Below are 23,669 nucleotides of genomic sequence, written 5' to 3'. Positions count from 1 at the left end.
GGGCTGGGCAAGGGTGTTTGCGTTTGTGCCATTAGACAGTTGACTACCCTATTCCCACCCCTACCAATGTTCTTCCCAGAGTGCTCTGACAGTCCAGCTGCCTTCCCCAGCAGCAAATGATTCTAGTATTTGCTGCCTTGTTAACTCCCTCCCAGCCACGAGTTCACTGCAGGTGCCTGCTGGCTCCCTGGTGTTCTGCCAGGGCCAGGCACTTCTCTCAGGAGCTTTCACCCCACATCTCGGTCTAGCTCAGGCAAGGGTCACTGAGTTCACACGAAAAACAGATCCTGGAAAACAAAAGGGTAGAGCCGCTTCTCCTTCTGTCTTTATTTCTGGAGATACACAAGAGCAGCCCGGTTTATGTGGGGGGAGGGGTGCTCAAGGCCCCCTACTTCCCCCACAGGATGCACACCAACAAGGCTTGACTGCAGCCAGAGTGGGAGATGCCCACTGAGCAGCTGCCGCACTACTCCCAAGTGCAAGAACAGGCCCCCCCATGCCCTCCAAGTGGAAACACTTACAAGGCACAAAGGGTGCTGCCCTGGGAACCTGCACAAGGGACAGCAGGGCCACCGGGAGGAAGAGGGCTGCGGCCATGCTCTGACCTCCTCTCACTGTGCACACGGCTGTTGGGCTTCAGTGTGGCTACTGGCCCAATGCCACGGCAGCAAGGGAGCAAATTCCAGGGAAGATTATTGCGCCAGTCTTGAGTTTACGGGTATTAAGCAGAGGGAGACAAAACTCAGCTGCTCCGATGCTGGACCAAGCCACAACCTGAAGAGGCTAGCTCTCAGGCAGCCACGGCCGGAATGGACTCACTCGCCCCACAGCCAGCCAGGAAAGAAGGGTGCAGGCAGGCTGGGAGCATGCGCTCTGGGAATGGCTTTTCCCGAGTGTCAACATGGCCCATGTGGGTGCAAGGCACAGGGTGAAAAGGGTCAGCTAGTGCACAGGGGCAGTAGGCCCAGCCTCACATTCAAGTAGTAACCAGAGGGGGACCTGACCCTGCACCCAGCCTAGCTGTCCTGGAGTGCCAGTGCTCTCAGTGCAGGGCCCAGCATCCCCTCGCTATGCGTACTGGAGCTGGGAGGGAGCAGCGCAATGAAATGCAATGAAGTGGCAAGGACAGATGGTGAATGGGGAGGACCCAGGGTCCTTGAGGTGGGAGTGAGGCCCAGGGCCTTACACTCCTAGGCAGCAGTGCTGAGAGCAGAAGGGCACAGGGAGCACCTGGAGTCAAATGGAGAGCGACTCCCCTCATTCACACAGAGCCCAACACATGGCAAAGGTGGGGTGGGCTCCATGTTTGGTCCTACTCACCGTGGAGCAGCCACCTGGTGCAGGAAGGGGGCCCTGGCAGAAGGGGCAGACAGGCACTTATGGGGAAGTTCCTTTGGAGACAACGGAGCAGGGCTGTAACCCCTCTGCCGGTGATGCAGGTGGCTGCTCCTCTGCCCACATGGCAGGGAGCAGCAGGAGCCTCCCCCGCACTGGTGGGAGGAGCTGCCCAGAGCAGAGGGGCCATGCCTGAAGACAGGGCAGCAGGGAGCGGGGCCGGGCACTTGGGATACAACAGTCTGTAGGCACTTGATTTGGCTAGTAACACCCAGGAGCAGGGGGACAGTCCCAGCCACCTCTGCCCCAGGGCTCTCATTGGCTCTGGGAGGGGCTGGCCCTCTAGTTGGCTTTGACTTTGCCGTTGGTGACAGCGCTGTTCTCGTGCAGGCTGATGCCGTTGTGCTGGAGCTGGGCTGGGTACTGGGCCCCCTTGGGCAGCCGCTTGCCCTTGGTGTAGGAGTGGTACCAGAAGTTGGAGAAGAGGATGAAGAAGATGGTCCCATAAATCCAGATGAGGTGGATGAAGATGGGGTACTGGTACTGGCAGCCGGGCATGAAGTAGTATTGGGAGATGTGGATGGAGACGATCACGAACTGCGCCTGGGAGCCAGCGTGGAGCGTGCGCCACGGGAGAGGGAGGCAGAGAGGGGACCAGTTACTCATTGGGGGGGGAGGGGGAGGGGGGAAGAGAACATCCCAACCCCATCTACGCCTCCTCCCCCCAGCCCATGGGAGAGCGCCCATTCACACAGGGCACACACTGAGAACAGCACCACGAGGGTGCCCCTGGCGGTGGCAAAGGCCCAGCCCTTCCCAGGGCAATACATGAAGCTGCTGCAGACCTCAGCTGGTCACAGCACCCAGACAGGCGCAGCCTGCTAAGGATCTCAGTGTGGGACGGACACAGCCCCATCTGAACTCTAGTGAGGGGTGCTGGTCCTGCCAGAGGTTAGCATGGATCATTTCCAGAGCAACCCTGCCCCCATGCTGTGCCTCCACCAGCCCCCACAGGAACACCCAGGCCCAGGGGTGTATGGGGCATTTGTGGCTGCTGCACAGCCCAAACTCACCAGCTGAACAGCTGTGATGTGCTTCTTCCACCACAGGTACTTCTGAAAGGCAGGCCCTGCCGCCGAGAGCCCATAGTAGGAATACATGACGACATGCACCATGGAGTTGATCATGGCATGGAAGGAACCCATTCCCCCTGCCGGGCAGAGAAGAGGTGATTAAGGCTGGGGGCCACTCCTGCCCTGTGGTGCTGCGCACCCCCAACCGACAAGGGCACAGGCTCCCAAGCTCATGGATGGCCTACTGCAGCAAGCCAAACTGCACTACAGCCCTCCCCATACCCACACTGGGCTCCCAGCCCCCACAAATGGGGAATAATGGGTGTGAGGAGCGGGTAGGGAAGGGGGTTTGACTCAGCCACTGGCGAGAATGGGGGCTGCAGCCAGGCGTGGGAAGACTGTGCATGCACTCCTACAACGGTAGTGATAAGGTCTTCCCCTGCAGGGCCCACGGGGAACAAGGACAGAAGAGCCCTGAGGCCAGCGGGGCGGCGTAGGCCTCTCACCGGGAGACTGGGACCAGATCTCCCCTCCTCTCACTGCAGGGCAATTCAGTGTGTCAGCCCTCACCTGGGCCAAACTTAGCCCCCCACCACCAGCTCCAAGGCAGGACAGAATGGTGGAAGAGGTGCAGGAAGGTGATCTGCTCATTCTTCTTGCGCAGGACGAAGATCACCTAGAAGCAAAGAGAAGCAGGTGGGTGGCTGAGTCAACAGAAGCTGGAGCAGGTGGGACAGGATGGCTATTGAAAGTGCAGAGGTTCTGCCAGGGCTCTCAGGAAAAGACGGTTACTCACCTTTGTAACTGTTGTTCTTCGAGATGTTGCTCATATCCATTCCAATTAAGTGTGCGTGCGCTGCGTGCACGACCGTTGGAGAATTTTTACCCTAGCAATCAACCGGTGGGGTCGGCTGTGGAGCTCCCTGGAGTGGCACCTTCATGGCACTGGATATATACCCCGGCCGACCCAGCGCCCCCTCAGTTCCTTCTTGCCGGCTACTCCAACAGAGGGGAAGGAGGGCGGGTTTGGAATGGATACGAGCATCTCGAAGAACAGTTACAAAGGTGAGTAACCATCTTTTTTTCTTCCAGTGCTTGCTCATATTGATTCCAATTAGGTGACTCCCAAGCCTTACCTAGGCAGTGGGGTCAGAGTGAAGTACCGTGGATTGTAGGATCACTCTACCAAATGCCGCATCGTCTCTGGCTTGTCTAACAATGGCATAGTGTGAGGCAAACATATGCACTGAAGACCAAGTAGCAGCTCTGCAGATCTCCTGGATTGGCACCTGGGCCAGGAAGGCATGCCGATGAGGCTTGAGCCCTCGTGGAGTGAGCACTGAGATAGGGGGGGGTGCGGGGGGGGTCAAGGCCCCAGCCAGGTCATAGCAGGCACGAATACATGACGTGATCCAGGAAGAGATCCGCTGGGAGGAGACTGGAAGACCTTTCATCCGGTCTGCTATTGTGACAAAGAGCTGCGTCGTTTTCCGGAACGGCTTTGTACGTTCAATGTAGAAGGCAAGAGCCCTACGAATGTCAAGGGAGTGAAGCCATTGTTCCTGATTATTGGCGTGAGGTTTTGGGAAGAAAGATGTCCTGGTTGATATGAAAAGTCGATACCACCTTGGAAAGAAAGGCAGGGTGAGGGTGTAGCTGCACCTTATCCTTATGGAAGATCATGTAAGGTGGTTCCAATGTAAGAACCTTGAGCTCAGAGACTCGCTTCGCCGAAGTGATAGCCACGAGGAAACCTGTTTTCCAAGAGAGGTACAAAAGGGAACACGTGGCCAAGAGTTCAAACAGGGGTCCCATAAGTCTGGAGAGGACCAAGTTGAGGTCCCACAGGGTACTGGCTGTCGTACCTGTGGATATAGATGGTCCAGGCCCTTGAGGAACCTACCAACCATGGGGTTGGCAAAGACAGATCAGCCATTCACTCCCGGGTGGAAAGCTGAGATGGCCGCCAGGTGAACTCTGATGGATGATATCGCCAGGCCCTGCTGTTTCAGGTTTAGGAGATCGTACCTATCATTCTGGACTGACGCTTGGAGCGGAAGTGTGCCGTGGCGAGAGCACCAGCATGAGAATCGCTTCCATTTAGCCATATATATATGTAGTCCAAGTGGAAGGTTTCCTGCTGCCCAACAGGACCTGTCGTACCAAGTGAGAACAGAGGATTTCAGAGTGGCTCAGACATGCAGCATCTACGCCGTGAGGTGGAGGGACCGCAGGTCGGGGTGACAGAGGTGACCGCGATCCTGCGTGATCAGGTCCGGAAAGAGAGGCAGCGGAATCGGGGCATCCACCGAGATCTCCAACAGCATGGGGTACCAATGCTGCCTGGGCCACGCCGGGGTGACCAGAATCTGTCATGATCTGTCCCTGCACGCCTTGAGCAGGACCTTGTGTATGAGGGGAAACGGTGGGAACAATCAGCTCGTCCACCGGAGTAGGAAGGCATCTGTGAGAACCTGGGGAGCGACCTTGGAGGGAGCAAAACGCCTGGCATTTCTGATTGCTGCATGAGGCAACAGGTCAACCTGGGGAAACCTCCACTTTAGGAAGATGGAGTGGATGACATCCGGACGGAGCGACCACTCGTGGGCGTGGAAGGATCTGCTGAGGCGATCTGCCAACGTGTTCCAGACCCCTGGGAGAAATTATGCCACCAGGTGACTGGAGTGGGCTATGCTGAACTCCCAGTCAAATGACCTCCTGACAGAGCGGGGAGGAACGAGCCCCTTGCTTGTTGACGTAGAACATAGCTGTGGTGTTGTCTGTGAGGACCGCCACACAATGGCCATGCAGCCGCTCTTGAAAGGGTTGACAAGCTAGACGTACTGCCATCAGTTCCCGTATGTTGATGTGGAGAGAGAGTTCGGACGGGGCCCGCAGACCCTGTGTCTGAGTGTCCCCGAGATGGGTGCCCCATCCCAGGGCTGACGCATCCATAACAAGGGACAAGGAGGGCTGAGGGGTGTGGAAGGGAACTCCTTTGCATACTGCTCCTGGGTCTGGCCACCAGTGGAGAGTGGTCAGGACCCTCTCTGGGACGGTGACCACCAGGTTCAGGCTGTCTCGACCTGGGCGATAGACCAATGCCAGCCAGGCTTGAAGTGGGCGGAGTCTTAGTCTGGCATGCCTGGTGACGTGTGTGCAGGAAGCCATGTGCCATAGAAGACTCAAGCACGTTCTTGCCGTTGAGGTTGGGAAGCTTTGAAGGCTCCGGATGAGGCCCGACAAATCTTGGAAACGAGTGTCGGGCAGGAGGGCTCGAGCGCATGGAGTCCAGGACCCCCCAATGAATTCTATCCTCTGGGTCGGTTCTAGCGTCGACTTCGCCACGTTGAGAAGGACGCCTAATCGACCAAACGTGTCCATGACCAACTGAATGTGGGACTGCACCTGCTCTTTGGTGTGCCCTTGGATGAGCCAGTCGTCAAGATACGGGTATACCTGAATTCATCAACGACGGAGGAAGGCTGCCACTACTGCCATACATTTGGTGAACACTCGGGGGGGCGTAGAGAGGCCAAACGGAAGGACCGTAAATGGATAGTGTTCGTGGTTGACCACAAAGCGGAGGAAGCGTCTGTGCGCTGGATGGATCGCTATGTGGAAATACGCGTCCTTCATATCAAGGGCGGCGTACCAGTCTCTAAAGATCCAGGGAAAGTATAATGGTGCCCAAGGAGACCATGCGGAACTTCAACTTTACCATGAATTTGTTGAGTCCATGCAGGTCCAGGATAGGCCGAAGCCTACCTTTTGCCTTGGGGATTAGGAAGTAAGGGGAGTAAAACCCCCTGCCCCTTAGCTCCCTTGGAACCTCCTTGATCACCCCCATGGCGAGGAGCGACTGCACCTCCCGGATAAGGAGTTGCTCGTGAGAGGGGTCCCTGAAGAGCGACGGGGAGGGAGGGTGGGGATGACGAAAATTGGAGAGAGTATCCCCTTTCCACTGTGCGAAGAACCCAATGGTCCGTGGTTATGAGGGACCAGGCACGGTGGAAATGAGAAATGATTCAAGAATGGGGTAGGATCCTGAGTGAGGTCTGGTACACCGTCCTCGGGCAGCCCTTCAAAAATTTTTGTTTGGGACTCGCCGAGGGCTTGGAAGGACCTTGGGCCTGGCCGGATTGGTGGTTGGAGAGTTTTCTCCTGCCACTGCGCCCCTGTCTCCTATAGAAGTCCTGTCTCGGGCGAGGAGGGTAAGAATGTTGAGGCTGTGGTTTAAATGGTTTCCTCAGGATAGATGGTGTGTGCATCCCCAGCGAATGCATTATGGCCCTAGAGTCTTTGAGGCTTTGAAGTCTCGAGTCTGTCTTGTTTGAGAACAGGCCCCCCTCCATCAAAGGGGAGATCCTGCAAAGTTTGCTGAAGCTCTGGTGGTAGACTAGAAGCTTGCAGCCAAGAAATGCGCCTCATCCCTGAAGAGAGGATCTGAGCGGCAGAGTCCGTGGTGTCCAATGAGGCCTACAAAGCGGTTCGTGCGACCGTTTTGCCCTCTTCTACCAGGACCCCAAACTCTTCTCTGGACTCTGGAGGAACCAGTTCCTTGAACTTCATCATGGAGTTCCAAGAGTTAAAGTTGTATCAGCTCAGGAGAGCCTGCTGGTTCGCAACCCAGAGTTGGAGCCCCCCTGAGGAGTAGACCTTGCGCCCAAATAAATTGTGGCGCTTGGCCTCTTTTGATTTGAGTGCTGGGGCTTGCTGACCATGACGCTCCTTTTCGTTCACTGAGGCCACCACCAGCGAACAGGGCTATGGGTGAGTGTACAGATAGTCATATCCCTTGGAGGGGATGAAATACTTCCGCTCCACCCCCTTAGCAGTTGGGGGAATGGAAGCGGGTGTTTGCCAGATTGTACTGGCCGTGGTTTGAATGGTCTGGCTAAGTGGTAAGGCCACCCTGGAAGGAGCCTCTGCGGACAAAAATGTCAACCACAGAGTCCTCCACCTCGACTACCTCCTCTGCTTGCAGGTTCATATTCCGCGCCACTTTTCGCAAGAGTTCCTGGTGGGCGCGGAGGTCTATCGGAGGGATGGGTGCCGATATAGCGGTCCCTGCCACAGCCACATTGGGCGAAGATGAGGAGGCTGCCACAGGAGGTAGAGGATCATACAGGGCCTCTTCCTGAGCTGTGTCCCTCTGCTCCGGTCCCGCGACCTCAGCGTCTGGGCCGGGAGCTGGAGTTGGAGGAAGAGAAGCTGGCGCCTGTAAGGATGATGCCTCCATGCCTCCGGGATCAGGACGGCTGGCAGAGGCCTCAGGCACTTGCGGCTCTTAGTCCTCAGCCTCCAGCGGCGTGCCAAGACCCGGTGCCGAGTGCTTCAGTACACAGGGCCCCGGCTTCAGCTACAGGAGCGCTAGGGAGAGTGGAGAGTAGCAAAGCCAAGCTCCACAGTTCCAATGACCATCACGGGTGGCAAGAAGGAACTGAGGGGCGCTGGGTCGGCCGGGGTATATATCCAGTGCCACGAAGGTGCCACTCCAGGGGGCTCCACAGCCGACCCATCCGACGGCGCGCGCACAACTAATTGGAATCGATATGAGCAAGCACTTGAAGAAGAACCTACAGTGACTGCAGAGGCTCCAACAGCAGGGAGGGTCCTTCCAAAGCTCGGGTGATATGTTGGGGAGAACCCACTGCCAGGCACTTCTTGTCCTGCATCCTAAGAACATCTGATTCAGCAGCCACCAGGGATGATGGTGCCATGCTTACCTGGGCAGTGCCAATTCCCAGTAATCAGCGAATACCTGTGCAGCCATCAGGGAAGGTGGAAAAACTGCAACCTGCCCCCGCTCAGGAAGGGGAGAGCCTGGTACTGGCATGAAAGAAAGCGCTCACCTCCCATGGGCTGGGCTTATTGTTTGGCTGGATCCTGGCTCCCGGCTCCCTCACACTCATTTCCAAAGCCCAAGACGGGAATCTCTGGTCACTGCTTCAGGGTAATGACCTGGCACGAGGTGTAGGGAAGCTCCATCACTGGCTATCAGCCAGGATGGGCAGGGACACAACCCCATGCTCTGGGTATCCCTAAACCTCTGACTGCCAGAAGCTGGTACTAGACGACAGGGGATGGATCACTCTATAAAGTGTCCGTTCCATCCACTCTCTCTGAAGCACCTGGCACTGGCCACTGCCGGAAGACAGGATACTGGGCTAGATGAACCACTGGTCTGACCCAATGTGGCCGTTCTTATGAAGCTCATTATTCCCAGTCTCCGTATTTTTTCCACGGGCACTGCTGAGGCCCAGCACTGGTGTCTGGCCAGGCTCATTTGGATTTGCAAACCACTCTGGGAAATTTGGAGTGCTGGGGAGGAGAGAGGGGCCAGGGAGAGGGTGCTTGATTACCACTCCCCCAGGATCCATCACTTACCGTGTCCATCAGCTCAATGAACTTGGAGAAGACAAAAAGCCAAGCTACACGGACCATCTGCAACAAGAACAGTGCATGTGCGTCAGAGACCAAGCAATGCCCACCCAGCTCTGCCCTGCAGTCCAACCCTCCCAGACAGGTTCGTTTCATGCAGCCAGCAAGGGCCAACAAACATTGGGGCCGTGACGCTTTCCTCTGTGGTTCAGTAGATGGACCCCTGGGGTTCTGCAATCCCATACAGGCGCACACACACACCCATCTCTGGAAGGCACTGCCTCTTTATTCAGCTCCACGCTGCTGGTTTATAAGCCACAGGAGACACCCAGCCACCATCTTGGGCCAGAGGTCCCCAAAGCCAATGGCTACGGTAACAGGAAGGAAGCAGCTGCATGCTGCCCAGGACCTGTGATTAAGGGCCCCATTCTGCTTGCAGCAAGAGGGGAGAACTTACCCGAAGGGCCTTGGGGTCCTGGGAAAAATCAACAGGGTCACATCTCCAGGTGTATCCCGTCAGCCAGCCTGCCATCAGGAACTGCAGCAAGGGGACACCACCAGACCAGGTTCAGCACATACCATACCACCATGCCCACCCTCCCCCTCAGAGAGAGGGTAGGCCGAAGCTCCCAAAGCAACCATGAGGGGGTGCCTCAGTCACTGGGCATCCAGGTGCCCTCTGCCCGGCAGCTCAGATTGTCCAGGGGCAGGGACTGATGGCGCAGAATGCACTGCCATTGGCACCTCACCTCATAGACGATGTAGAGTGAGAGGCCCACCAGGAAGAAGTTGTAGACCACCATGAACTTCTTCAGGTCAAAGGGCTTCCTGTTCGCCATCAGCCGGGGGCCCAGGGACAGCACAAAGTAGACATAGCCCAGCAGGATCCCCATCATGAGGAAGGGCGACTGCATCAGGGGGTACTCAGCTATGCGGGGGTCTGCAGGGAGAGGCACAAAGGATGACGGTAAGGACGAGGGGAGAAGTCCAGCCCCCAGCCCCTGCTTCCCTTTGCCTGCAGTCAGGGCACTGCTCTGAGTCAGGAGACCTGGACTCTGCCACTGACTCACAGTGTGGCCCTTGGAGACCCCCTGCTCCTCCTGGGCAATCACAGTTACATGGCACTCAGGGAGGGAGGTGGTTGGGAGCACCTGATGAACCCCAGTAATTCCTAATGCACACCAGGCTCCATGGCAGCCACAAGCCACTTTGGGTGAAGGCTCCACTCCAGGACTTCTCCCCTGCCCCTCAGATGGCATCATACCACCATTCAGGAGGCACTAAGAGCAGGAGCAGCCCAGGACACCCGAAGCAGAGCCAGGGTTCCACAGCATGGCTCAGTAATGGGGGCACCCCAAGGGCATTGGGATCGCAGCGCAGGGTTCCTGCAGCTTGGCTCAGTACCAGTGTGAATCCAAGAACTGTGGAACTATATTCCACTGGGTGCTGTGATGGCCAGCAAGCAGGGCTAGTCCTTCAGGGTTAGGGTTAGGGAAGAAGTGGGTTTTTTTACCCACGAAAGCTTATGCCCAAATAAATCTGTTAGTCTTTAAGGTGCCACTGGACTCCTTGTTGTTTTTGCAGCTCCCATGGCACCCAGCTCCCTGGCCAGCAGCTGGGCACGGAAGGAAGATCTCACCTGTTCCCTTCATGAAGTCCCGGTACATTGTTACAATTGCTTCCATAGCAGCTGGAGTTCTGCAGAGAGTCAGGGAAGGGTCAGGTTTTCTGGGCTCAGGATCCCCAGCTCTCTGTGGTGAGCACTGAGCCTGCCGATTTACCCCGAGTGCGAGCTTCACCGTAAAAAGTGAAAGTTCACCAAGTGCCACAGTAACCTACAATAAATGTGATGGGAAAAGGTGCACAAGGGAGATTTGTTTGAATTAATTCAGTTTGAGGCCCACTAATACGGTGCCTCTCAACCTTTCCAGACAACTGTACCCCTTTCAGGAATCTGATGTGTCTTGCATACCCTCAAGTTTCACCTCACTTAAAATCTACTTGCTGACAAAAATCAGACATAAAAATACAGAAGTGTCACTGCACATTACTGAAAAATGCTTACTTTCTCCTTTTTACCATATAATTAAAAAATAAATTGATTGGATTGCCCTCACATTTCAGTGTATAGTACATAGAGCAGTATAAACAAGTCATTGTCTGTATGAAATTTTAATTGCACTGACTTTGCTAATGCTTTTTATGTAGCCTGTTTTGTAAAACTAGGCAAATGTCTAGGTAAGTTGATATAGCCCCTGGAAGACATAAGAACGGCCATACTGGGTCAGAACAAAGGTCCATCAAGCCCAGTACCCTGTCTTCCGACAGTGGCCAATGCCAAGTGCCCCAGAGGAAATGAACAGAACAGGTAATCATCAAGTAATCCATCCCCCGTCGCCCATTCCCAGCTTCTGGCAAACAGATGTTAGGGACACCAGCCCTACCCATCAAGACCTCTGGGGGTACCCCTGGTTGAGAACCATTGCACTACTACATCTCAAGAATGGAGTTAAAATAATGCCAGGTAAACAAGATAATTGTGGAACTGGAACTCAATGGACAAAAGTTGGTGCACTGGACGTTAGCCCTAACCCAGGGGTTCTCAAACTGGGGGTTGGGACCCCTTGGGGGTTGTGAGATTATGAGGGGGGGGGGTTGCAAGCTGTTAGCCTCCACCCCACACACCGCTTTTCCTCCAGCATTTATAATGGTGTTAAATATATAAAAAAGTGTTTTTAATTTATCAGGGGGAAATCGCACTCAGAGGCTTGCTATGTGCCAGTACAAAAAAGTTTGAGAATCACTGCCCTAACCAATGGGCAAAATAATGAGGGACGGGCTATTCCACCCACCATCCCTTCTGGAGTCCTTAAAATAAAAGGATTTTTTTGGTTTGGGGGAAGGGAGGAAGAAATAAAAAAAAGCTGTCTGACAAAACCCCTGGCTGACGGAAAAGAGGAAGACGCAAGCTTCATCATCACAGCTGCCATCCCCACTGGGGTCCCAGGAGGCATCACACCACCACTGGGCCTTCATCGTCCTGATCCTGAGTGCTATCCTGACCAGACCGGGCCAGGGAGAGGGGCCCAGATCACAGCATCATCTCCACCAACTTTGGCCAGATCCCCAACGCCACCTGGGATGTAAGAATGTGTCATCCCTCTGTTCCCCCCCTGCTCATGTGTCCTTTTCCTTCCCCACCTTACTTCTCTCCTCATCTTTCTAATCATGGTCTGGCTTAAATCTGCCAGACTGTTGATTTTGCAACACGGCTGTGAGCCTGTAACAAAAAAGAAACAAACAAAAGCAATGTCCTAAACAGCCCAATGCTGGTACGAGTTTGCCAGGCCACAGAATGGCTAATAGAGTCAAGCGCCAGGCTTGTGTTTCCCCAGCAGCAAGTGATAGTCAACAGCAGAGACAGAAGCTGCATTTTCTGTCTTCACTGTTTTCTTCTCCCTTCATGGGTTTTGTCTTGTCTTTTAGAAAATGGGAACAAATGTTACCAGCAACAGCAGCTCCAGCACCACTCAGCTACCTTCTTCTCTTTTCCCCAAAAAGGACTAAGATTGTCAAACACCAATTTTCCCTTTTAAAAATTCTACTGCTAAAAACCCAAGGAAAAAAAGGTGTGGTTAAAACAGAAGCCTCACTTAATGCGTGAGCCGTTTCTCCGTCTTAAATAGAGATTTTTAATACTGTGTTTGCCATGGTCTTATGTAGGCTGAGGGCTCTCTAGCCAAACCCCAAACCTTGTTTAAAATTGAACAGTGCCAGGGTCATGCTAACACCTTCCCCTGCATCATGCGGGTCCAGAGGTCACTTCCCAGGATTATCCGGGCATCTCACGGAATCATTTCCCTGCCATTGCAGGGGCCCTGAGCACTGGTGTGCCTCAGTCCCCTCATTCTCTGCCTGTGGCACATCCTAGTCTAGTCTGCTGTGGGTCTCGTTTTGGTTGCTGGAGTAGTGTGCAGGTGCTGGTGGTCCGTGATGCACAGGTCAGCCTAGATGAGCCGTCAGGCCCTTCTGGCTCTACTTGGACCCTGGAAGAGCCCAGCTGCAGCAGCCCCGGTTCCTCCCCATCAGGCTGTTCTCAGGCTGCTTCTTGCTGCACAGCTCAGTCCCTGCTCGTGGCAGCACTGAGCCTTGTGCGGACAGGGCTCAATGCTGCCACACCCAACAGCTTCACTCCGTTTGCTGCAGTGGAGAAGCCACTTGCGCCAACCCAGTTCCCAGAGCTGGGCCATCTGCACCCCCAGCACTACCTTCCCCCTCCCCATGCAGAAGGGGCTTCTTCCCGGACCATGGCTATGCCCAATCCCTCTCATGCCCGGAGAGAGACCCCAACCCTCCACATGACTGCAGCCTGATTCCCTCACCCTGCCCCTTCAAGCACTCATCCAAACCAGCCAGGGTGATCCCACTCCTCACACAACAGAGCCAGGAGGGTGCCACGGCACCACCACCCCTCCCTGCTGCTCGCGTACCCATCAGCTGGAGGTCTGAGCAAAATGAAGTTATTCCTGCCAGGACAAGGGCAAAGAAGGGAAGGGCCACCGCACATGGGCCCCGGACATCAATGGCCACCAGAACACGGAGCATAAAGCTTTGAGCTTCTGCAGGCCCCAGCCAGGGAGGGACACAGCCCCTGGGCAGCAGCACCCAAGGCAGAGGAGCAGCAGAGCTGGGTGAAAGCTGCCAGCTCAGGCATCTGGACACCAGCTCGCTGGTCTCCAAATCCCATGCACGGCTCCCTAGGACCTACCCCTGGCAGGGTGCTAGCCACACAGCCCAGCACTTCCCAGCCCACAGCTCCTATTGGCCTCATTACAGCTCCCCTCTGGAGGGACAAGTTCAGCTCCAGGTGTGAAGCTGCTGCAGTGCCGGACAGTCCTCCACACAGCCCACTTTACCAAGCACACAGCAAGCCAGGTGCGCTCCTGGAAGTGGGACAGCAGGCATGGAACAGCACTGAGGACAGCCACCTGCCGTGCCCTCCTCCACCTGCCCGAGGGGAGAGTGTGTCTGGCATAGCTCTGACCGCAGGCCTAGCCCTGCCTGACTCACTCAGAGCCAGCCCAGAGAGGGAACTCCCTCGGCTCTCCTGCCAAAAGACGCACTCCACCCACCCGCCTTCTACAGACAACAGCCCCTTCTCTGCAGTTACTGGGCAGGGTAGGCCCCAGCCTCTGGCACAGTGAAAGGCCCCAGGGAAGGTGCAGAGAGACCCCACAGGATGGGGGACGCAAGCCCCCAGCAACCAGCCAGGGAGGACACTGGTACACAGGAGAGATGGCACTGAGCTCTCTCCTAGAGAGTCACTGCCTGGCCCACAATGGCCACCCCATGGGCGGCAGCTCCTCCCCCACAGGGCAGTTACACTAAGAGTGACCCCACCAGATCCCACTCCACCAATCTGTATGGTGAGCTGTCTGGGCCACGGGGTGGGGTGGAGGATGACATGTTCAATCCCCCCCCCCACCCCTGTGGCACCTACCTGAGGGCTTGTCTCAAGCTATGAATTCAAGCTATGAATTCTGTCCAGTGAATTGTGGAAAAGTTTGTCTGTCCTGGTGGGCATGGGGGAGAAGGGAGAGAAGAGAATCGTGGGGGCATTGGAGGACGAGGGGCATTCACGTGGTGCTAACAGGCCATTCTGCGCTCTGGACACATGCTAACACAACTCACATTAATATACTCCAAGTCCAGAAGGGACCGTTTTTGCTCTAGTCTGACCTCCTGCATCACACAGGCCAGACCCATGCCCTGTATTAATTCCTGCTTCAATTCCAACAGCTGCGCTTGAGCTAGAGCATCTCTCTTCGGAAAGCATCCAATCTTCACTGAACCGTTTCCAGGGATGGAGAACCCACCACAGCTGTCCCAGTGGTTAATGACCCTCATTGTTCCAGCTCGGCATGTTATTTCTAGTCCGAATTTGTCTAGCTTCAGCTTCCACCCATTGCATTGTGGTGGACTGGTTAGCCAAACTGAAGAGCCCTCTACTATCAAACATCTGTTCCCCATGGAGGTACTTACAGATGCAATCAAATTACCCCCCAGCCTGTGGTATGATAAGGAGCTCAGGCTCTTTAGCTGGAGTCTCTCAATATAAAGGATTGGAAAAATATGGCCTTAATCTCTCTCAGGGCTCTTCTGTGAGCAGTCTCCAATTTCTCCATATCCTTCTTGGCTTGTGGATACCAGAACTCAACCCTGGTGTGACAACCAGCGAGAATAACCCACTCCTCAAGATTCCCATTTCTACATCCAAGGATTGCATTAGCCCTTGTGACTCCCACCCCCACCCTGCCAATTTGAATTAAACACACCATTGACGTTTAGGGTCAACCTGTAAGCTATGGACCACAGAATATGCCCCCAGAAACCTTTGCAGCATCCTCTACCTAAGTTAAGTGCAGAGAACGTGAGTTAACTCCCCTGAAGAAGTGAGGTTCTTACCCACGAAAGCTTATGCTCCCAATACTTCTGTTAGTCTTAAAGGTGCCACAGGACCCTCTGTTGCTTTTTACAGATTCAGACTAACACGGCTACCCCTCTGATACTCCCCTGAAGACACATCCATAGAGCAAGAGCTCTTTAGGGTATCTTGCCTGCCAACTCAGTAATATAATCGAAGCCTTATTGCTATCACCCTCATTCATCTCTTCACTCCCATGCCTTGGGCCCCTGCAGATTCAGGACAGTGCCTGCGCTCCAAAGGCAGAGGGTACCGAGAAGCAGATGCACCGCCCAAACTCCCTGCAAGCCTCGGAAACCTGCCCAGCCTACAGAGCCAGGATGCCTGGATTAAGGGAGAGGCTCACCCAGCTGACCATGGGATTGAAGTCACTCTAAACATCAGCCAGCACTGCTGGCACCAGGATGACATGGGACTACCCAATGCCACCAGCCAGTCAGTGCCAGAGCTGGAAATAGAGCTCAGGAGCCCCAGCTCCCGCCCAGTGCTGAGACCACATGGTTGCTCTTCTTTTGGTGTGCTCCAGAGAGGGAGCTGGAGAGCCAGCGACTGATTGGCACAGGGCTGAGGTATCATGGAGGCCCCAGCCAGATGACAGAACGGGCTGGCTCCTGTGCCTCTCAGCATGCTTGTCAGGAAGCAGGAGAACCATGTGGTGATGCGCAGGGAGGAGACCCTTCCCCCTCCCTCCCACCAGCCCTGCAGAGAAGGCCACTGCAGGAGTGGAGTATGCACAAAGGCCATTCTGACAACAGCAGAAACCACAACAGTATTGTGCATGGGAGCCCATCCACCTGGACTGCTGAGCATACATCCAGAGGGGCTGGAAGGACCAGGCCCAGCATGCCTAGAGCTAGGAGCAGGTTCCCTGCTGGCACAGTGCTGGGTTTCCCGCAAGCCCATTCCTTGCTGCAGAGGCTGTAATTCCATTCAGTTGCCACCAATGCTTTCTAGCCTCACAGCTGCAGAGAAAACTCTCAACCCGGGATAAGGCAGCGTCACACACGCACTCACGGGAAGAGCAATGCACTGGAAACAGCCAAGCGCTTTAAAATGGTAGGAGTAGCTGCCAGCAGGAGTCAGTTCTACAGTCGGAGAATCTAGCCCCCATGTGGCTGCAGGTGGCAGCCAGGAGAAGACAGGGATGCTGTCAAGGGCCAGGACTTCTCCTTGTTTCCCCCCTTACCCAAGTTACAGAACTTACCTTACACCTCACTTTGAAGGGCAGGCTGCTCTACCTCAGCCGACCTTGCCCCCTCCATTCCAGGCTTGAGAGCCCTGCTCCCTCCACCCCTCTCTGCCAGCATTATAAATAGGGCCTTGAAGGGGTGAGAATGGATTTCTTACTTCCCCCACTCCCCAATTAACTCCACTGAAACACTGCACCAGGGCAGCCTGATTGGAACAGTCACAGACCTGTCACTAAGGGCAGATCTGCACTTAACCCTGCATCGATGTAGCTACACCGCTGTTGCACTTAAGTGAAGATGATCCTACACTGACAGGAGAGCTTCTCCCAACAATGTAGGGACCCCCCCCCCCAAGAGGCAGCAGCTATGTTGAGGGGGAAGCCCTCCCCTTGACATAGCACTGTCTACACTGGGCGACATAGGTACACAGACATAAGTTGCTAATGTAGATCAAGCCTAAGCAAAGCATCAGAGAGAGGGATGGGCCCATGAGCGGGAATGCTGACAGCGCACAGGTAGCAGTGATGGGCCCTTTAGGAATACCCAGCAGAGGGAAACAGCAGATTAGACAGAGGGTTGCACTATGGTATGGCAGCAGTAGAGGTGGATGTGGTTAAGAAGGGAAGATCAACACCTGGATACTACACATCAGAACAGTATGCACAGAACTGGTGCGACTGCACTTGAGGTAGTGCACTGCACTCCAGGCACCTCAGTACTGGAGAGGCTGATGAGCTGGAAGGACGTCAGAGACTGACCTAGTACATGGCAAACAGCCATGGCCGACGATTAGGTCACTCACAGAAGAGGCCATGGGATGCTGCCCAAGCACTTCTAGGAAGATGAGGGACTGAATAAGCAAGGGCCAAGCAGTACCATCATGCTGAGGATATGCTATGTTCAGAAGTTGCCATGCTGAGTATTATGGGACAGCCAAGCCCATCTCTTCCCCCAGTGTGGTCGGGGCAAAAATCGCACTCAATGTCTGCCCCTTAGAGAGTTGAAGCAACAGACCAAAGTAAGGAAAAAGACACTGAATTCAGGATTGTTCCCTACAGCCCCAGCGGCACCTGGCACGCAAGGAAATTTCTAACTCTCAGAAAGGCAGGAAGCAGCCAAGGACTCCAGCCTCCGATCAGGCTGCTTGACGTGTCTGTCCAAGGAGCAGACACTCCAGCAGTCTCATTTCCTGACGAAATTAGTCTGCAACCCAGAGGTGCTTAGACGTGTGCCTCCCAGAGTAGCTATCAAGATGCCATGCAGACAACTCAGCCGTCTCCTGTACCCAGCAGAAAACACCAACGTCATGGCACCAGCCTCTTGGAGTCAAGCCTGGCAGAACCAGTTCAGCAGTTTTAAAATAGGGTAAAGGTGAGCTTTCCCTTCCTACCATTTGATTCCACACGCCTGGTGCAGGCTTGCAAGTCAGAAAAAGACTAAAGAGTTCTGCTGGACCAGAATACTCGAATGCCAAGGTCAGTGCACTCCTGGGGGAGTTCCCTACACAGATCTCTGCAGGACAACACCCTCAACCCAATAGATTCCTACGTCACACAGTTCTGTGAGCCAAACTATGCAGACTGTCTAGGCAAGTAGCCACCCCAGGTCTCCTCCTTACCAAACCCAAGTATGTTAGGCTAGCTCGGGGCTGATGGCCTCACACTAGTGAACTGACTGCATGCTCTGCATTCATTCCTCCAGTGCACTGGATTTCAAAAGTGCACAAAGCACAAGTGTTAACAGGGAGTGTTTAATAAACTCCATACAGGTAGGGAGGGTCTGGGATTCCAAAAAACACAACTGACAGCCCCTCTGCTAAGAGGAAGGGGCCTGTGCAGTTACAGCACAGGCCTGGAGTCAGTTAGTCCGGATTCTATTCCGGACTCTACTGCAGAATCACCAAGGGACATTAGGCAAGTCACTTCCCATCTCTGCAAGTCAGTTTCCCCCATCTGTGAAGAGGGGTGTGTTTCAATACCACTTCCTTGCCTTGGGCAGGCTGCAGTAATGTTTGTAAAGCCCTTCAAGGACCTTGAATGAAATCTTAGAAAAGGCGGGGGTGGGGAAAAGAGCAGAAGAAAGTCTCAGAACCCAGGTCCACTCATTCATCCTTGCAGGGTTTGTGCTATGGGGATAAAAATAGCAGCACAGGCATTCCTGCTTGGGCTGGAGCCTGGGCTCGGAGATTGTGTATATGCGGGGTGGGGAGAAATCACACACACAGAGGCCAGGTCTCAGAGCCTGGGCAGGAAAATATGCATTGCTATTTTTATCCCTGTAGCTTGAGCCCCGCAAGCCCAAATCAGTTGACCCGGGCTCTGAGACTCGCTGTCACCGTCTTTTTTGCCAGTGTAGACGTACCCTTCAATTCTCATTGCCACACTTACTGTTGTGAATCAGTAAGGAACAGCTGCACTAATACCATCTGAACACAGCCTGCACGAGCAGCAGAGCAGCACAGGATCAGAAATGAGCAAAGGTAAAGGGAGCAGCATCTAGAGAGGCTTGGGCAGAGCATCTGGAGCAGGAAGGGATGAGATCAGCGATATCCGAGCAAGAGCTCTTCCTGCCCTGAGCTGCCTGCAGCCTATGGGGATTGTGGAAACTCCACCACCGTGCTAATAATCAACAACAATTGTGTGGGCAGGAGATTAGACCGCACAGCCACAGGCAGCCCAGCCCAAGGATGATTAAGGAGGTGGAACCCAGCAGCTCTATACAAATATCTAAAGAGTGGAGAGGTCAAGGCAGAGCAGAACTAGCTGGGGCAAAAGTAGAGGAACAGTGTTACAACAAGGAAGGGAAGAGTGCAGTTAAGTCCCAAGGGGAACAGCTTCCTGACAGGCACATGGGTTAGGCTGACAGCCTTCCAGAGGCAGAGCCGGAAGTCTCATTCCCTGGGCCAAAGCCCCAGAGGAGCCCACTACTGGGTGAGAGCAGACAGGGCTTCACCAGCACCCACCTCGGTTATTTGAAACACACAAGAGTGCAAATTCCATGCTGCAAGGCTTCAATTTGATTGCTGAGACAGGCCCTGTAGTTAGCAGTTACTACTCCACTCTCTTGCCCTGGCTAGGCCTTGGCTGCAGCATCACACAGACAGGGACTGAACAGAGAGCTTGGAGAAGGGCACAGGCACACTAAAGGGTTTGGAAAGCAAGAACCAGGAGAAAGACTTCGAGGGCTCTGATGACTGAAACCCCACCCTGGCTACCCAAGAGATGCAAGCACAACCTCCCCCAAGAGCTACCACCCAGCAGAATGCGGCTATCAGCCAACAAAGGGAGCATGGAGGGGGAGAGAAAGAAAGTTTACCTAGAAGCCAGAACTAGGCTATGGAATGCACTTCTGCAACATCCAAGACCCCAGGTCCCACACCCTGCTCTGAGAGGTCACTTCCCCTCAGCCAGCGTCTCCCTCCCCCACAACTATGTAGGGCAAAGGGTATTTGGTGTTAACACTCGGGAGGGGCTCCAATCCTATGGGGAAATCACATGTCCCAATAAACCCAAGGCACCAAGCATCTTCACCCAGGCTCCCCAGCCCCACCTCAACAATGGACAGACTGACAGCTCAAGGCCACAGAGGCAGAGCTGGGATCAGCACCCAGGCTGACCCTGTGCAACAGGGACAGGAAAGGCCTGTCCTCCCTGCTATTACTCTGTGGGGCAAATAGGAGGTTCCCCTGAATCCAGACCAACATGGGGGGAGAAGGCAATGCAATCTGAAAGAGACCCTGGGCCTCTCCCCAACTCACACAGCACCAGGAAGACAGACTCAGGATGGCTCAGAGATTCAGGAAGCACTGGGCTTCCTACCCACTCCCCCACAAACAAACAAGTTGTCCTACATGCTCTGGAGTGAGTGGGGAATTGGGTCTTGGTCCCCCAGGGCACAGAGTTGTGTGGGAGGAAGCATATCTAATTCCCATACCTAGAGGCATTACTCCTCCCTTCATCCCCACTGAAACTGCACAGATCAGAACCCAGCAGAGGCCTGGCTTGTGCGTGGCAGGGCCTGGCAGCTCCACACCTGTGGTGTGGTAGAGAGAGGAGCATGCAGCACCTTAGAGCCAGCATGTTACTCTGAAGGCTGGGCATTGTCACTGGAACAAAGAACCGCAGGTTGACCGGTATGCACGAACCTCTAAGCCAGGGGAAGTCAATAGGGGGACTGTGGGCCAAATCCAGATGCTTTTGAGCAGACCCCAAAATCTTATTTACTTATTATCATCATGATTGGGGGGGAGGGGGAGAGCAGAATGATTTTTCTCCTCTGGAGTCTGGACCTTGACTATATGTTGACCAAGAAATTTGGACCTTGACAAAAAATAGACTACCCCTGCTCTAGGGGCGTGTCTACAGTGCAGCAGGCAGCAAGCCTCCCAGCACAGGCACAGACTCACGCTAGCATGCCAAGAATGGCTGTACGGACACTGCGCCTTGGGCAGAGCTTCACTACAAACTTATGTTGACCTAGCGCCATTGCCCAGGAAGTAGGAAAAAAGCATTCCCCTGAGACACATAGTTAAGCCAACCTAAGCCTCAGTGTAGACACCGCTAGGTTGACTTTTCTTCATCAACCTAGCTACCAGCTCCCGGAGAAGTGGATTTACTGCAGAGACAGAGAACCCCTTCCGTTACTGTAGTAAGTGTCTACACTGCAGTACTGCAGCGTTTTCAGTGTAGACACTCCCATAGGCTAGCCACCCGAGCTCAAGACCATACAACCGCCCAGGCTTGAGCTCGGATGGCTAGCCTGACTCGCTGCCAGAGCCACAATGTCCTCACAGCTATTTTTAGCGTGCTACGGTAGCTTGAGCCCCTCTAGCACCCGTCTGCCTATCCATGCTCATGAGACAGGGTCCAGCAGTGTCACTCAAGCCCCATACCACTAGGCAGGCTGATTCAGGGAGCCCTCTATCCCTGGGAAGCTGTTTAGCAGGTCTGGCTGGAAGGTCAGCCCAGCCTGGAATCTGCCCTGCCCACATTCTGCAAGGTGGGAAAAGGGCCCAGCCCAGGGCCTGTAACCCACAGCAGCAGGATACATGCCTGCCATTCACACAATGCTTGTTGCTCTTCAGTCCTGGGGCAGAGACCTTCCCAAGGAGACTCTCCTCAGCTCCTTGACAGGAGGAGTTCCCTCACTATCAGCCCAGTCTGCTTATCACCCCTGCTGCCACTTGCCTCTCGCATTTCACCCCTCTCCACCACAGCCACTTCTTCACCAGGCTCGTGCCTCCAGCATCTCTGAATTCTCCCATTTCCCTAGTTACTAAGGTACCCAGAACAAGGCAAGTCATCCCAGGGGCAGCTGCACAGAGCATTCCAGAGAGACTGCCACTCCTGCTGCAGCAGGCGTAAGCCCAGGTGCACACACAAGAACTGCCCACCATCTCCACAATGCCTCCGTGTATAGCCCCACTTCACCCACCATGCATGCCGACCACATTCCTAAGGAAAGGCTCTAAAGAAAGGCAACCGCATGCAGAGGGGGAAGAAGCGGGACAGTAAGCTGCTGAGTCACCCCCAGTCCCGCCCAGGAGTGGGGGCTGACAGCTACTGAATTATATGGTCCAGGAGATTAGAAATTCCTCTACCCCCTCCCTACACAAGCAGCAGCACAGATCCCCTGTGCATGATAACGCCACAAGCTTCACGTGAGTCTGGCACTGGCCTCCCAGTGCTAATGCTGCACAGTCCCAAGAGCCTCCTTCCCACAGATGTTCCAGAGAGAGACCCACACACAGGCCGTGCACCTACGCGAGCTGGATCTCATGAAAGCCAATGTTTTATTACAGGCAGCGCACAAGGCCTGGCACTGCCATCCAGCACGAGGAGGGGAGGAGGAATCTCTCAATGGGACATTGATGCAGTGGCCTGGAAGGGAGAAGGAGCTCTCATGCTACAAAGCAGTCAGCCAATCACAAGAGTCAGATTGCCTTTGCCCTGCAATGCAGAAGTCTGAGCATGGCAACTGCTGCAGGCTCAGCTGCAAAGGGACAGCATGCTGCCCTGCAGCAAGAGGTGGGCACTGTCACATGTGACTGTTCCCAACTGAAGATCCGATCTTCTGTGCCCCCAAACAACTCCCCTCAGCCACCTATCAACCAGGGCCAGGGGCCTTATTTATACAGCACATGCAGCTTCCCTCCAGCTTTGGCTTCTGAGTGCAGGAGGCATGAATTTGAAACCAAGAGGAGAGGGGTGCTGCTGATGCAGCCCCAGCTGAATTTTACCTTTTCTCCAATCAAAGATGCCTCTCAGGAACGGGCCCCTGAATTCTTCTCCGGGTCACAGATGTGTTGCTAGCTGTAATGAAACAGGAACTCCCTTAGAACAGAGGCACCCACTGGGAGAGGGGAAAGCAGTAGCAACTGTTGGGATCAGGGAGAATGGTCCAGCATAGAGCTGCAGTGGCCCTAGGGAAAAGCTTCAGTAGCCCAGGTGAGAGATGATGCAGGCAGAGCGAGGTGCTCAGAAGGGGTAGAGCCATCAGGTTTGTGACAAGGCTGCCAAGGTAGGCCAGGTATATGAGATGGGAGCCTAGAGTAAAGTTCAGAGTGGAGGATTGGGAGTAGCAGAGACAAGCAAAGGTGTGAATGCAGAGGAAGAACAAGATGGCACTGGGCTCCTTTGCCTTGGAGAGATCAGAGGGCAAACCCGAAGAGGAATCTGTGCCACCCATTTGACATTTGCAGCTCCTATTGTTGGAGCACCTGGGCTGAGGCAAGTGCGTGGGGCAGGGTGTGTGCCTGGAGACTGAAATGACACTAGCTCATGCCTGGGACATACACATGTTTTCACCCTATATGCTGGAATCACATAAGGCTGCACCTGGTATGGGGCACTGGACAGAACTCAACCTGCGGCTGGGGTAGATGGTGAAGCTTTCTGCACAAGGGGAACATGTATGTGCAGTCCCTGCACCAAGTGGGAGCACACAATTGAGTCAGGCCAGCTTAGTCCCACAGCCAGAGGTAAAGAGCCACCCCCTCCTCAACATATTGCCACTATCTAGGAAACCCACAGCAACAACGTCTCCCTAGCTTAGCCAGCTGCCAGAGGCCAACAGGCTGCCTTCCAAAGCCAGGCAGAACCCCTTTCTGCAGGGACTCAGGATCAACCCTGCTGACCTCCAACCCTAACCCCTCAGGCGTGGCAAATTCCTACCTCCATACAGCACCCCTACCCCGTCCTGGCG

General features: G+C 54.6%; 1 protein-coding gene across 3 annotated transcripts in view; it reads right to left on the bottom strand.

Annotated features, from left to right (window-relative positions):
• Positions 1-164: 164 nt before the first annotated feature.
• ELOVL1 (ELOVL fatty acid elongase 1) overlaps positions 165-23,669 on the bottom strand; it is a 23,957-nt gene continuing 452 nt past the window's right edge. The window contains exons 2-9 of one of the 3 annotated variants that reach the window (XM_024209548.3): positions 22,705-22,777; positions 10,432-10,627; positions 9,542-9,732; positions 9,250-9,330; positions 8,799-8,855; positions 2,979-3,084; positions 2,409-2,545; positions 165-1,938 (exon numbers count right to left, since the gene is read on the bottom strand). In XM_024209548.3, the coding sequence (XP_024065316.1) occupies positions 1,678-1,938; positions 2,409-2,545; positions 2,979-3,084; positions 8,799-8,855; positions 9,250-9,330; positions 9,542-9,732; positions 10,432-10,477 (879 nt within the window). In that variant the 5' untranslated portion in view covers positions 10,478-10,627; positions 22,705-22,777 and the 3' untranslated portion in view covers positions 165-1,677. Of the gene's footprint in view, positions 1,939-2,408; positions 2,546-2,978; positions 3,085-8,798; positions 8,856-9,249; positions 9,331-9,541; positions 9,733-10,431; positions 10,628-22,704; positions 23,656-23,669 lie in introns of those variants that run through there. The other 2 variants (XM_024209552.3, XM_026651901.2) reach the window with 2 other exon arrangements.

This window comes from Terrapene carolina, unplaced genomic scaffold, assembly GCF_002925995.2.
Source record: "Terrapene carolina triunguis isolate 2854851 unplaced genomic scaffold, T_m_triunguis-2.0 Scaffold110, whole genome shotgun sequence".
NCBI classification, from domain to species: Eukaryota; Metazoa; Chordata; order Testudines; family Emydidae; genus Terrapene; species Terrapene triunguis.
The sequence above is the reverse complement of the archived record's forward strand: the minus strand, read 5'-3'. Positions and strand labels throughout refer to the sequence as shown.